Source organism: Glycine max, chromosome 8 (genome assembly GCF_000004515.6).
Source record: "Glycine max cultivar Williams 82 chromosome 8, Glycine_max_v4.0, whole genome shotgun sequence".
NCBI classification, from domain to species: Eukaryota; Viridiplantae; Streptophyta; class Magnoliopsida; order Fabales; family Fabaceae; genus Glycine; species Glycine max.
The window spans coordinates 8,094,083-8,110,030 of NC_038244.2; the positions used below are offsets into that span (position 1 = coordinate 8,094,083).

Here is a 15,948-nt window from a genome sequence, read left to right on the forward strand (position 1 = left end):
ACGGGTGAGTGATATAAATTTTCATTTTCTCATGCTGTCAAATTTAATTTGTATTTGACGGTGATGCCAATGACAAGTGTTAGACGAAATCTGTTTCGGCCTTATTAGCTACCATGCAAACTTGTCACATTTGGGATAAACAAGGAAGGAGAAACGAGAAAGAAAAGATCTTTTCTACATTCTAGTCGTTGGGACCCTTTACATGGTCCACACCGAGTGAGAACATTGCTTATGGATTAGTTATTATGAAGATTACTCATTTTGATCTATATAGTACAAATTTTACCTTTTAATTTCTAAACTTAAGAATTATCTTTTAGTTTTTATACATTATTTTTAATACTCTCCCGTCCCTGAGTTTAGCTGAATGAATTAGAATTGGTATGTTTAGGAACTAAGGGATTAAAATGGTATGTACACCAACTAAAATGAATAATTTTTAAATATAAAAAATTAGGAATTATAAAGATTAAATGTGTCATTAAACCTTCGAACCTCGAACAACCCTAATAGCAAATTTTTATTCCAACATTTCATCCAATGATGCTACATTTTCAGAGATACCTTGTAAAAGAAGGTAGCGGCCATAAACTATAACTAATTTGCGAAGATATTAAGAGTGCACGCAAGGAAGTGCGAAAGAAACTTAATCCATTCAATTTGAAACCCCACCCACCTGCATTCAAGACCATTTCATACTGTACAAAGTAACAATGTCCATCGCTATTATCACTATACAATCTAGACTGTCTCAAACTAATAAGTCAGCTTGTTCCACAAATTGATCATTCAGAAGAATGAAGATTAACAAGGCTAGCGTTTGCTCTTAGGGAAATGGATAAAAATCATCCATAAATAAGTCATCTCCTACAGAAGTTGATAATGATGCTTCGTCACTCGTACCCGCAAGTTCAGCCTGCAAGGGAATTGACAATTTATGCATTGACAGCACAAAGCAATTGCACTCTAAAAAGTCAAACTGGTTGATAGCTCTGTATGGTTACTATTTTGTCTTTATTTCTGATTGAGCACGGAATGCCCTATGGAAGCCTCATGCAAAACAATATTTAAATTATTCAACTAATTTATTTACCTTAGCTTGACGATATTTCTCAAGCATGCGATGATATTGCTCACGAGCATCCGGTGAGTCAACCATGGACAGCACCCTTGAAACAGCCTCTTCAATTTCTACATCTAATTTCTGTTTTCGGAACACCTTGAGAATATCTTCATCTTCATTTTCATTGATGTCCATCTCTTGTCGGAAACCTCGTAAACCAGCTCCTTTTCTCCTCCATCGTAGGACAACCTTGTCCAAGATTCCAACTGCCCATATTACCTTGTAATGCTTCCTAACCTGGTAACCCCTCACATGAGCCTGCCCAAATAAATTAGAAATAACTAAGGTTGATAATAATGCCGTTGAAATCAAAGTATGCACGTGCATGCCTATAACCAACTGTTTTTTGGTTTAAAAATCAAATTTATTCACTTTCAGAGTATCTTTAAGTGCTAGTTATATATAAATTAAGAATAATATCCATGTAGCTCTTGGAATTCATTTTGTTTTAGTCAAACTATAAAGTTAACATCTATTACCTGTATCTTCACTACTTTTTGGCGCAATGCTAAGAAATCTCTACGACCTTTCCAACCTCGATATTTCTTCTGAATGGATAAAGCAGCTGAATTATATTCGTGTGAGTTCCGAAACGCAAGTTTTGACATAGCAGAAATCTCTGAAATGGTACCAATGCCACCTGTACTAGCAGTTGCTTCTCTTGCTCTCCGTTTTCTAAAAGAATGTGAGCGAAAAGCAGATTGTATCCGCGCAGCTGCCTGAGTTACATTTCTGATAGCAGCCAAGGTATCTTTGAGTGACGCCTGATCCTCATTGGCAGTAAGATTTTCCTTGGAGACACTGTTAACAGTCCTATCCGCCTGAAGATAAGCAGAACTTTTAGATGATTCACTCTCTTCCAGTGTAAGCGATGACAAATGGCTTGTTACAGCTATCTCTGAAAGATACCCTGCCAGTCCCTTGTGCCCACTGCTGGCTGCAATAGATGCAGCAGTTTTACCAGTTGGATCTTGTGCATTTGGATCTGTCACAGCTCCAGCAGATGCTCCAGAAGCTATAAGTGAAGCAACCATTTTTTCCCTATATGGAATAACAAAGCTTCAGTAAAATAACATCCAAAATAATTTAAAATGGAACAGATAATTATAAAATGGTTTCTAAAAGAAACAAGACTTTCATTTTCGTGATCCTCAGTATGCATGCTTTCCCCATCTTCATTACCTATAAGCCTTGTATAGCAATACTAACATCTTTCACCAAAACTAAATAAATCAGTAAACAAAGTAGCAAGCTCTCTAGAATTCTCTATTACCTTCCAAAACGTGCAGCCCAATGAAGGGCAGTCCATCCATTGATGTCACGGAAATTTATATTAACTCCACACGTGAGAATAGGGTTCAAGGCCCACTCAAAACCTAACCCAGCAACCATGTGAATAATCCCTTGCTCTTTCTTGGACAAAGAGCAGCCTGTCTCTTCATCTTTTTCCCGTGATCTGAAAGAAAGCCACTGTTGAAACTTATCCTTTAGAAGCTCTTCAAGAAGCCAATCAACAGTACCACTCGACGTTCCACTGCCAACTAGAAGAGCATCTATAATATGGCTCCATGAATCATCATCAGCTTTCGGTTTTATTAGAGGAATTCCAGATTCTATGTTGTCATTCTTTATTGTTGATGCAGAAAGAAGCATCTGCCCTAATCTAACAAGTAATAACAGCTCTTCTGGACTTCTAGTGGCTTCTGTTTCGGATTGAGTACATCGAGTGCAACTATTGGTCTTATCATGATATTCAAACTCTCTGACTTCACTGCAGGACTCCCAGTTTCCAGAAGTAATGCACAGAGTAACCTTTCCAGGAAGGTGAGATGGAGCTTCACAAGAGATTACACCATCCTGAATTATCTCAATAGGAACTTCAACATCACCAAACATACAAGCCCATGCAGAATCCGAGGGATGACAGAGAAAAGACCCAACAACAATGACCTATGCATAGAGTATGGAGCTTTAGGAATCAAATTTGGACAAAATCAACACTAAACATCATTTTAAGATAAGAAAGATGAAAGGGAAAAAAAAGAGAGATGACATATATGCCCCAACTTGATAAGTCTTAAATGTCCAAAGACACAAGCTTGAGCAACATTTCCCTAACCTAATTATTATAAATAGACTGAGCTTTATATATAATTGCTTTATACCACCACCACTACCACAAGAATTTCATATAGACTTCAACAAAGTTAAGAATAAATTTTAAAGTTCTTCAGGGACTAGGTTAAGGTATAAGCACCAATAGTTATGAATCAAAAGAACGAGCACTTTCATTGTTCACAAGACACCGGTTATGCAAAGAGTAATAAATCATTGCATAGGGCATGCAAGGAATTGGGCTTTAAATGCACAAACCTTGGTAGTCTCGGTGGCATAACCCCATTCTGGGGAGATAGTCTTAATAGTAAATTTCTGTTTTTGTGCAACAGTCAAGCTTGAATTTGCATCTGGTGGTGCTCCAATTTGGCTTTGGTCAAACAATGTTTCATAGTAGTCAGAATTAATTACTTGTGTTTCCAACATAGAAGAATAGGCAGGAAATTTGACTTCATCAACACCTTGAGGTTGTGAGAAAACAGCTGCTAACATGGGAGGGGAATCAGAAGTTGAAGAAACACCAAAATATACCAAAAAGGTTGTTAAGTTAACCAGGTGAAAGTAAATCATACAGTTTTCAGAATTATTACAGTTGAAGTTGAGCCAGTGACTGTTTTCCTGGTTGGAAACTGGTACCCTTCTTGCAGAAGATACTGAATTTTCCTGCTTTAAGAATCAAATATTTTAAGAATTGCAGAAACACATGAAGAAAATTATTTCAACATCTGAGCAAACATAAAATTGCAAAATGATATAAATTTCATTAAATATGTTGAAGCGATAATTACATTTTCAGCTGGCATGTATACATTTTTCTGAGGTAACTTGACTGCAGATGAGGACTTATGTGATTCCAGCTGCTCTGTCCATAAAGCCTTTTCATTTGCATCAGGGTAACCATGATCTATTAATTCATGATAAAATTCACCACCATCACCAATAACAATAAACACTTTAAGCATCTTTTACCTTCCTCTCTTCCCATTTGATGCTTCCATAATGAAGAGGACAAAAAAACTATAAAGAGCAGAATTTCACTTGAAATTAAAAATATTTAAGTTAAAAAAAAAGGTTTTCAATGGATGAATAACTAATTTACAAGGAAAAACTTCAAGCAGAGGCAAAACCACAATAACTTCACAGACAAACTTTTGGCCACACATGTAACAAAAGATTTCTTAGAGTGAGCAGAGTGCCAGAAACCCACACGTATGACCCATAGATCCTGAATAGGAAAGTGAGATTTAAACAACCATAACTTTTGATCTAGATGGAGTTACAGGGCCCATATGATATCAACAGAAATTTCCTTTCGAGCCTCTTGTTGCAACCAGGATTTACCTTCTAGAGCGTGATTTTGAGCCCAAAATCCATTATATAAGTATACTTTGAGGCTGTTTTAGTATTTTCCTTGAATTTTTCCTTAAATTTAGTGTTTTCTTTGTTTAATTAGGATCCTTATTCAGGTTGGCTATCACTACCCTGTAAGTATGTTGTGTTATGTTCTTCATGGCATCTTTTAAAATAATATCACAATCTTTTCTCTCAAACTTCAAATTTGCTTATTATTGTTAAAAGTAAGTCAATTGCTAACCTGTCAGCCACATGCAATGTATCAAGACTAGAACATTTGATTTATTTTCCTTATCAACCATATAAAAGAAGAAAGACACTTCATTTATTATGTAACATATGGAATTCTCCAATCAAACCTTTACAGCCTGTTCCACATTTTTATATGTTTTTTTAAAGTCTACTGGAGTAATGTCAAATACAAATAAACCTAGCCGTGAGTAAGTTGTTTAGAACCATTTTTTTCCTGGTTACTTGACTTATAATAAGAATCACATATTTCTCTTAAGATTCATATTGGAAAAAACCCAAGTCCAACATTGACTAGAAATAATGCCAAAATAATGTATAAAAATGGGGGGCAACTATCACCCAATGAGCTAGTTTTTGGGGTTGAGTTAGTCTCAAACCCAAATTCTAATAATTCACACAACGCAACCAGCACATACCAATTAGGGAATTATGCTTCGATGAGAAAAATGAAACAGATACACCAAACAAGAAGATGGCTATGATAGTTGGGACCAACTTTAATCTAAACAGGCATACTATGAATTTCCATCAACAAATTACAGAAAACTAGCTGTGCAGGTGTAAGATGCTGCAAGCACAGTTAAACAAGTAGAAGACAGAGATATCTGTATGTGAACAGGTTAAAACACAATATAGATTAAGCACTCAGATATTTCACTGATTTAAACCATGTGTTCTCAACAGATCAAGTTTGTTTAATTTACCTTGCCTTCCATTACATCCATCATAAAATAGCCCTTGATCATCGGGTCTAGAGAAAGCTGCAGATTGCTCTTGATTGCTGATCACCCTTTGATCGTGCTTGGGATTTGAATCATGAACAGTTTCATGCTTACTGCCGAAGGAAACAATATCTTCAAAGTTGTCCTCATTCAAACTTAACTGTACCTCCAATCGGCGCAAAGCTTGAGTAACCTCGAGTTCAGATGAGGTTCCTGATTCTGTATCTGCCCAATCCATGTGACCCATTTTATTGTTCAGAACGAATATCTCAGATGTAACTTTTGTAGACCCAGGACTGGAGAAACTCTGATTAGGTTCATATGAATCACCAAGTATGGATGTTGACCCTGGATTCTGAGTAGAATATGGGCTAGGACTCTGAGTATAGACAGAAGAACTTGGTGACAATTGTGCCCCAGCTCCAGAACTTAGCTTTCCCTATAACATGAGAGTGCATACATTAATGCAAAACTCAAAGATGGGCTGCCCAACAATGTTCCTATGCACACACAGAATAAAACAATATAATCTAATAATTCCGCCCAAGATATCAAATATGATTCTTAACAAGATTTAAGTATATCTTTATTTGAGGCACAAAGCCATTAAATGAAACAATTAGTGCAGAAAAGCAACAGGACATTACAAATCTTAGGAATAATCACTGACTTTGGAAGCATACATGTACATTTATAAATGAAGTTTGAAAATAGAAAATGAGAGAGGGGAGGTGGGGAGAGGGAGTTACAACACAGTAGTAATTATAATGGTGAATAAAAGAATCAACATACCAAACTTAAACAAGAAATATTAACAGCTAATTGACAATTGGACGAGCCATCTACAAAAAGTAAATATGAAAGAATACAGAAAATGTTTGAAATTTCATGGAACAGGAAAATGAACTAAATTATTTGAGTTTCACAGGTGAACAGTAAATAGGAAGGATATGTGTGAAACAACTAATCAGAAACAGGTTAGGACAGTGAGCAATCTTGCACAAAAGGATTCCCCAATTTTTCTGGAGGGACACTATGCACAAGCTACAAGTACTATTATTAAATTCATCTGATATCATGTATCGGAGACTCACCTCACTTGTGTTCCTATAATGCACAAGAACAATATGCTCATATGCCCTGCCATGAAACAATAGCATGAGTGATTATGAATAACTATTACAATAACATATATATATAAGCATATCACACAAATAGTTATGTACATTGAAGGCTGATTCTGTTTCAAAGTCTAGGATAAATTAATCTTGGCAATTCACTTAAAATTTAGTTAACCTCTAGGATGACTTTTTCCTGAAAATTGCATGTTTGTTTTAAAGGATACAACATGTAGTGAGATAAGCTTAATGGTGTGAAGGATATACAGTTAGCTAATAGTTAAAATTTACTCACGGATCCAACATCCAATAGCTCCGCCTCTGGAAAGCAGGGTTCTGCTCTCCGCGTGCATAGTAACAATTTAAGGCTTCAACATTTAGAACCTAGTCATGCAGATTAGTACAATCATTTAGATTGAAGAAATCAATATACGGAATACCATCACAAAAACAAATGTTGGCCTAAACTCGTAAATATAGCAACAATAAGTGAATAATGTTTTTAAAACATGCTAAAAAATAATCACTGAACAGAAATAAGTTATATCTATTGTATATAAGGGGCAGCTGATAGTCAAATCATTCTATTTCAAAAGCATCTTGAGAGTCTTCAATGAAACTTCAAATAAGGATTTTTAAGTATTTTTTAATAATACCATCTGTCGCCATTCACCAAGTTTGAGACATCTATCAAAGTTATGAATATATTTTTTTCTAACAATTCAGGAGAGTCAACAATTTTTCTCCTCTTACATATTAATTTATGGACTGCATTTCTACAACTGAGACCCCCCTCTAGACACCTGCAAACAAGTTTTCCTTTTTCATGGACAACTAACAAATACAACAGTATAGACACAAGTAGCACACCTTCAGCCTTTCGTGTGCTTCTCCCACAGTTCTTCCACCACTTTTCTTATGCCAGTTATGACCATCTCTACGGAAGTATCGCAGGATTCTTTTGTTAAACAGAAACAGGGATCCACCTGTTAAGAAGATCAATTGATAAGGTTAACAATCAGCATTTTATAGTCAATTCTGAAGAAACAATGAGAAAAACTGTCATTTATTTTTATTTCTAAAATCAATTGGATAAAGGGAACACAGATGTTACTGGTTGGCTGTTGTGGGACCTCTTGGGTGAACTGGAACTTTTCATGATTCTGTAAAATGTACATCACTTCTGCAGGCTTCAACCATCTGGCTTGAGCCTCTTGATGCAGATCATTAATATCATACTCGTAACCTAAAACCACATCATAAATAAGTCAAAAAATATAGACCCATCCCATCATCATCAACATTGTTTTCTTTTCTACCTTCTGATAGCAGAAGAATTAGATAAGCCGGGGACATTTTTATGCATTAATAAGAACTGCACAATGTAACTAAAATCTTAAAATTCTCTTTCTCAGTACAGCACCTATCAATTATTCCAATATTCCATATCATTTGGAAGCAAAATGTGTTAGGAGCAGCAAAATAATTGAGTAAATTAAATCAAATTGCAAAAAGCATGCTACAGAGAATATACTAAAGTGCTTTACTGTCAGTGCGAATGTTTGATTTTTACCATCCCAAACAAATTCCAAAACTCAAATGGTCCCTATTGAAAGCACCAATCTCAGCAAACTAAACAAAAATGCACACACAGACATACAAAGTCACGAGTGATGTGGTTCACTTCAACTAGCCAATCAAACCAAGTCAAACTCAATTCACTTCACTGTACATCGCACCAAACCATTAAACATCCCAATTTTCCAATTTCTTTTTCTAAACAAGACATCATAATAATAACAACATTAAGAAAAAGTAAAGACACGTTTACCAGGTGTCATGGTGTTGAATCCGAGGAATAAAAAGCTACAAGTACAGGTAGTAGAACCGGACACAGAGCATTTTTGGAACCGCAGAGGCTGCTAGATTCGCTGCAAACAATGGACCGGAGAAAGGAAGTTGCAAAAGCAGAAAGCTGAAACAGACACAGTTAGCGTTAGTTGAAGCTTATTACAGAGTTGATTTGAGGTTGTGATTAAGGTTGAGGTTTGCGAAACGTGCTTTTATTAAACAAATTTTTTTTATATATATACAATACTATATGGAGACCATGACCAAGACCAAGACCAAGACCAAGACCAAGAGATATTACTATTTACTATTAGATTGCTACTACTATATGTCTTGCTTTTCTCACCTCTTTAATTTATTTTTAGAATATTCAGTATCTATGTGGGAAAGACTTTACACTGATTAAAAAAAAGACTTTGCAAGTTGGAGCAAGTTTGATTTTTTCTAAGCGGTAATCATAATCAGGTAGTCCTTTTAACTTTTTGTTAACTTTAATAAATATGTAGCAGTATTATACACAAAATTTACTTTTTGTTAACTTTGCTAACTACCCTCTTAAATAATTAAAGAAATATCAAAAGACTAAATAAATATTCGATTGCGCGAATAAAGATAAAAAAGAATATTATAAATAATTCTACTCTTCGATTATATTTGTATTTATTTTAAATATTTTCATTTTTTATCTTAGTAAAATATTTAATGTATAAATGAGCCAAGGTGTTTTTAAGCGATATGCAAGGCGAACACATTCATTATTGAGTGGATGATCAATAAATCAAAAGTTTAATCAATATAAAAATATTTTACGTGGATACAAAATGAAAAGTAAACTTTTATTACAAATTTAGAAAATGCCGCTCATATAATTATTGCGCACGGAAATGTCGCCACAAACTAATGATTAAATTGTAAAACGGACTTTTTTTTTGTTACAGAAGTGTAAAACCGACTGAAATGTTTTGTTTTTATTGGTAGTGAAAATCTAATTCCCAAACACAGTTGTTTACCACTACGATTGTGGTTCAAATGTGAGCAAAAGGAAAATACTTCCCTCTAGAAATTCACATTTTTCTTATTATATATATACATATACATGTACATTTAGGTCAACTTAATTATAATATTAATAAAAACAGAATGTCAAATATAAAATGTAGAGTAAAACTGTGAATGAGGTTACTGGGCTGAATATCTCGCTGATCTGCATAGCAATGATATCATCATAAAGGAAGACCTGGTCATTATTAAACACAAAAAGACAAGCTTGCTCGGTGTGAACGAGACTTGAAGTTGAGGATTAATTCTAGGTTGATGAAGATTTATTAGAAGTAGTAGGCGTTTGAGTTGATATAGTGATATTGACTTTCAATATATAAATATGGCATTGACTTCATCCGCATTTCAAAACAAACAATTTCAAAGTCACTATTATTGAAAAAAATGTTTTTAACATTAATTATTTTATACATTCATCAGTTTTAAATCGATGTTGAAATTATGAACATTAAAAGTATCAATGTTAACATCAATTATGAAAATCGATGCTAAAATACACTTTATAATATCGATTTTTAAGAAAACTAATATTGTATTATAAGAAAAAAGAAAAAAAATGTAAAATATGCAAAAATTCAACATCAATTTCAAACAAAATTGATATTGTTTTTTTGTACAATATTGATTTTTGAAAAAATCAATGTTGAATCATGTATTATGAAGTACTTTCTATATCAGTTTTGAAAAAATCAATTTTAAAAGTCTTATACAATATTGCTTTTTGAAAAAATTAATGTAAAAAATGTATAAAAATACTTTCTACATCAATTATAGATCAATCGTTGTTGTTTTCTTGCAACAAAAAAATAATATTTTATTTGTTTTTAGAATAAATCAACTAGAACCAATTTATAAAAAAAAATATAATAATTTTAAATTAAAATATTTAAAAATATTATTTTCATTGTAATATCACATTACTTACAAAATCTTATATGAAGACATTATTAAAAACACAAGACATTCGATATTATTAACAACAAAGAAAATATAACATAATATAACTACCTTCATGAACAACAATAATAAATTTTCTATAACAAGCCAAAGAACTATAACAAACTCTCAACATTACTGAAATATTTTACATTTGATAAGCAACGAGAGTTGTGCAATTCTTATAACTAAATGAGTGCTGATCCCGTTGCAACCATTGCTCTATTGCCCACTACTGTTTTCAATCTTTACTTCACTATCACAATTGACTATTCAGTGTTCAAAGCTTCAAGTTTCTCGGTTTTTAAATCTTTGTTTGAATTTTTAAATGTTGAAACTTGGAAGTTTGGCAAAATCAAGTTGATATAATGAATTATTATTTGGAGAGAAAAGAAAATTAGGGAGAAGGTTTTTTAGTAAATAACTCAATTACATATTGAATTAAAAATACATATTAAATTAGAACTTTTCATAAATAATTATAAAACTTAAGAAATTAGACTAACAAATTGTTTTGATAATTTTTAAAGGAATTTATTGAAATAAATTAAAAAAAAAGTTATACAAATTCATAAATAATTTTTATAAATTTAATTAAATTTCATAAAAAAAATCTTTTTGTATTATTCCCTGAAAATAACTAGGATACATTTGTCTAGCTTGTTCTACATATGGTCTCTTGAAGCCAATGTGAAAGGCATTTCGACCAAAAAACTATAATATAAGGTAAATACTATTTTGATGAGACACGTAAAGCATAGCCAATAAGAAACAATTTTATGTTGACAACAATGACTGCAAAGCTTTATTTGTTGGATTAAAGTTCATATTATAAATGTGTGTGTGATTGTGACTGTCACCGTGAAACAAATATTTTGATCCAAATAGTTAATGTTTCATTAAGCTTCCCGAAGCCAACCCCACTGATCCTGAAAAGGCTATGCATGTGTGTCCACTTTGAGTAAACTACTAATTTAGTCTTTTAACTTTTAAGTATTATCAGATCTCTTAAAATAGTTCCTAAAATAATAATAAAACTATACAAGTAATCCCCTAAGTATTTAAGAGACTACTTAACATGATTTTTAATACTCGGGAGATTACTTTAAGAACCATTTAGGAGAGAGGAAAATACTTTAATAAGGATAAATTGATGGTTTATTCTTAAAATTTCAAGCACATAAGAGGTTTTATAGAATGATAAATTTTTGGAATTTCTTACTGGCCATCTGCTAGCTTCATTAAGCTCAGTCACCCCCTTTTTTGCCTCATCAAAAAACATTTTTGCCCTTTTGATTTGGTTCTTCATGAAGTTCCTCCACTTGTCTGTCACCTTACCAGCAAATATGTCTTCATCTGAAAGCCCTGCTTGAGCCAACTCATCTTGTGGAAGATACACTCTTCCTCCGTTAGCACTGTTGAAAACCAAGCATGTAATAAGAAGAGTGCAACCAAATTAAAATGCAGGTTCATTCTTAAAATCAGTATAAAAATACTAACATATATATATCCATTAAACTTGAAGCATAGTTTGATATCAATTCCACTACTATTATTCATTTCCATCCCCCTATGTTTCTTTTCTCTAGCCAATTATGTGAGACACCACACAGTTAGGAAATCCTATTTAGTTTTATGGACCTGAGAGGCTGAGACAGAACAAAGACACTTTGAAACCCAAACCAGACGTAGTAGCATGAATTGCTATTAATGTATTAACAATAAAAGAAACTCGTATACAAATTTTGACAAGTCCAGAACAAGAGTTAACAGAAAGATTCGCTGAGCTTGCACAGTAATATAAAATAATAAAATACAACATTTTATATGAATCTCACTCAAGCTTTTTCTTTTTGGTGAGACGATACAGTCTGGACATCATATGTCTCAATGAGGTGATATGCATATCATAATCTTCAGGAATCGAGTTAGATATTGACTTGTAATGGTCTAATACTCTAATGCATAATGACACAATGGTGATAATGGGAGAAGTAAACTTCACATTCTACAAGTATTTTGTTCCTAATATTTCTGAATACTTAAATAAACATCAATACTCAATAGTTATGGACTTACTCCTCTTCAACATCTCTAAGTATATTGGTTAGCTGATTTGCAATTCCTAGGGCCAAGGCAGCATTGTATACACTCTCTGTTGTGGCTTGTGAATTTAGTGAAATGCCCATGATTGGAACACTTATTATACCAACTGTCCCAGCAACATAGTAACAACAAAGATATAGTTCATCAAAGTTTTTGTATCTTGGCTTCTTAAGATCCTCAAGTGCTTACCTCCCCAACTATTAAAATTCCAGTCAATCCCTTAGTTGATTTGGAGTTCTCACTATCAACTTATGATAATTAAAAGTTATTTCATTCAAAGCCTTTGCTTGGTGGACAAAAACATGTGTTTAGTGTTGTTTGAAGAAATTACCCTCTAGCTAATAACATCTTCAATAATAATTTCTTTACAGTTCATTTGAAGAAATTACAAGATAGAAAAAAAAAGTCATTATATTCATACAAGAGAAAAGTAAAGAGAAACAACATAACAGATAAGTATTCATGGCTGCCATAGAAATTAAAAAAAAATCCTAGCCCTCTACCAGATCTGATCATCCGTTAGCTCCAGAAAGGAATTCACGATTATTTGTTCTACTGCAACACTGATATTATCATATCAAACTTAAAACACAAAACAAATCAATTAATTAAATGAAAGACACACAACACGACATGCAGTACAACAAACAGAGCCTTATAAAAAACAGAGCTTGAAATGAAAGAGCCTTAGACGCTTCTATTCATGAAGTACAACAAAAATTCCAACAGCACTAGCAACAAAAGCGACGAATACAACTAAAATTCAAAGTATGCGTATGCTTTCAACGATGGAAACCAAAAATAAGAGGAACCTATGCGTGCATGCTACTAAGATTTCCAGGTCGAAGCTTGCGATGATCTAAGAGCGGAATTGAAACCAAACCAAACACAAAAAAATATCGATTCTAAGCAAACAATAGAATCATTCATTCGATTATTATTATTTTTTCCTTGTCTTTCTTAGCCGCCAAACACACAACATCATCTCAGGAGAAAAGAAAGGTGTTTAGAAAGAGAGTTCATTTTTCGGATTAATTTATGGCATTTATTCAATTCAACTCGAGTTTATTTTGTTTTTATTCTCACCTTGAATATTTGCGAAATGCGCATTATACTGGCTATCTTTAATAATCTGTAAATCCTGAATATTAAACATTTTGCATAAATTTAGTGTAGTTAAATTAGGTATATAACTTAATAAAATATTTACACATCATTAAATCTAATTAAATAAATAGATTTCTAAATTTAGTTAATAATATATTTAGAGTTTAATTAATTTATTTATTTTAGACAATTAACTAATAAAAATATATTAAAGATATTTTTAAAATAATTAATAAAACTTATCATATATAGGATTGAATGAAGTGTATTTATTTTTGTCATACAATGGAGACAATAAAATTCGAGTTAAAGATATTCTACAAATTATCCAAACCTTTCTCACTAAGTTGACCCTAATAAGTGCATGCTTGTTTCTCTGGTACACTTATGACAATACAAAATCCTAGACCGCTTCGCCGCAAAAGCATGTGTAACGTTGTTTCTTGAAACGGAGAATTTGGGTTGTCTCACCGACAATTCAAACACACTCTAAGAATGGAAATACAATTTGATTCCTGTTCTATAATCAGGGCCAAACTGCCTATAATTAAGGTTGAGCTATGCTCTTCTAATAAAAGTTCCAAAAAAACAGACCTATTTGGTCCAACTCGATTGACCTAACCAACCAAACTCAACTCTTGAACTAAAGGCCCAAAAAATTGGGTCTGTTTGACCCAGATTAATTAATCATTTTAATTTTTTTTTATAAATTTTAATGAAAAAGGTTTTTAATTTAAAATATTTCGTAGTATAAAAAAACCAAAAATATTTTGCTAACATTTCCCATTCAAGAATCTCATACAAACGAATGACTATGTAGCGTAGGGATGACTATGGTCAAGAGGTCTTTTACTTTGCTCCTCTTCTCTTGTTTGGGTAGTAGAAAACTATAGTTCGATCGAACAACATGTATAATTCAGTTCGATTAATTTTTTGAGCTCTTGGGAATTAGCATTCCTTCTGATAATTAAACGTCTTCTACATGTATGATTTATCCTTAAATATAATTACTTTTTGATATATCAGAAGGAATGCTAATTTTTTTTTTTTTTTTTTGAGGAAAAACGTAGTAGGCAACTTTATTTCAACGAAAAGGCTAAAGTCTTAACACATCAGAGTTGATAAGTCATAAGAGGGCTTATTTGATATGAGTTGTCCTCTATCCAGTACATATTATTATTAGCGAAAGTTAACTTGATTAAAGCATCTGCTACTTTGTTTCCTTTCTATATATAAAAAAGTTCACATGTTTGTTGAATGAATTCAAATTTATCTTTACTAAAATATATAATATAATATGATAAAAAAACAAAAAACAAATTTGATTAATATATTAAGAAGGGAAAACTTGTTCCACATCTTTTTGCGGTTTATACACTATTAATAGCAATACAAGAAATGTGACCGGTGATTGAAAAGTAATAAAGAGATTAAAAGAATGAGGAGATGCAAAAAAAAAAAAATAAAAAAAAAAATGAAAGAACTAGAGAGTAGAATATCATATATAGTTGTATAATGAATCCCTTCTCCTTAACGAAAAGTAATGCGAGATTCAAGATGTGTTGACACGTTATGCTCTTAGATTGCATCAACCTACAAGGCATAGTTGATGCTAATTTTTTGGTTGTCAATTATACCTTGCTTCCTTGCTTCAGTTTCCTCAATCATGAAATTGCCTCAGACCCAGATCAGAATCATTCTTCATTTTCCTATTTAATAAGCTTAGCTTACAGATGATCATCACACAGCATATTCATTGAAAACTGAGAGATCGGTGAAGTAGTGATCACTATCTAAAACTAGTTACTATATTTGTTGTAAAACAAGAAGTAATTTGTATAGGGTGTGATGGCAGCAGATTGGGGCCCAGTGGTGATATCAGTGGTGCTGTTTGTGCTATTAAGCCCAGGGTTACTGTTTCAGCTTCCAGCTAAGGGCAAGGTGGTGGCATTTGGGAGCATGCAAACTAGTGGCTTATCCATCTTAGTCCACACCATCATCTTCTTTGGACTCATCACCATCTTTCTACTTGCCATTGGTGTGCATATTTACTCTGGATAATCAGTACCCCTAACAATGTACCACTATATGTTGTTTTATTCTCTATGATTGGTGTTTTTCTTTTTGTTCCTTTTCTATTCTGGTTTAAATTGTTTTGTTGTGATGTAACTTTTAAGATGTGATCAAGGATGGATGACTTGATTAA

General features: G+C 32.8%; 2 protein-coding genes across 7 annotated transcripts; one reads left to right on the forward strand and one right to left on the reverse strand.

Moving 5' to 3' along the window:
* Nucleotides 1-634: 634 nt before the first annotated feature.
* On the reverse strand, nucleotides 635-8,793 carry LOC100814958 (calmodulin-binding transcription activator 4). 6 transcript variants are annotated; one of them, XM_014778860.3, is made up of 13 exons: nucleotides 8,515-8,793; nucleotides 7,798-7,929; nucleotides 7,554-7,669; nucleotides 6,979-7,067; nucleotides 6,660-6,705; nucleotides 5,548-6,004; nucleotides 4,027-4,100; nucleotides 3,811-3,901; nucleotides 3,497-3,720; nucleotides 2,397-3,073; nucleotides 1,603-2,164; nucleotides 1,094-1,381; nucleotides 635-916 (listed from the first exon to the last, which is right to left on the reverse strand). In XM_014778860.3, exons 1-13 carry the CDS (start codon nucleotides 8,522-8,524, stop codon nucleotides 827-829), a joined length of 2,856 nt encoding a protein of 951 aa, XP_014634346.1. In that variant the 5' UTR covers nucleotides 8,525-8,793; the 3' UTR covers nucleotides 635-826. The 6 variants fall into 6 exon arrangements, with proteins under 6 accessions (XP_014634346.1, XP_014634345.1, XP_006585126.1 ...); XM_014778859.3 differs by having other exon boundaries at nucleotides 3,811-3,904; XM_006585063.4 differs by having other exon boundaries at nucleotides 3,829-3,904; nucleotides 4,027-4,142.
* Nucleotides 8,794-15,440: 6,647 nt separating this feature from the next.
* Nucleotides 15,441-15,948, forward strand: LOC100777861 (uncharacterized). Its single transcript, XM_003531155.4, has one exon. The coding sequence runs from the start codon at nucleotides 15,591-15,593 to the stop codon at nucleotides 15,801-15,803; it is 213 nt and encodes a 70-aa protein (XP_003531203.1). The 5' UTR covers nucleotides 15,441-15,590; the 3' UTR covers nucleotides 15,804-15,948.

What these genes read in the sequence shown, in the direction of transcription:
- LOC100777861 (XM_003531155.4), top strand. Translation starts at nt 15,591, where the DNA reads ATGGCAGCAGATTGGGGCCCAGTGGTGATATCAGTGGTGCTGTTTGTG.
- LOC100814958 (XM_006585062.4), bottom strand. An exon ending in ATTATAGGAACACAAGTGAG is followed by an intron (nt 6,005 to 6,659) that starts GTGAGTCTCCGA and finishes CTCATGTTATAG; the next exon opens with GGAAAGCTAAGTTCTGGAGC. An exon ending in ATGCCACCGAGACTACCAAG is followed by an intron (nt 3,074 to 3,496) that starts GTTTGTGCATTT and finishes CTCTATGCATAG; the next exon opens with GTCATTGTTGTTGGGTCTTT.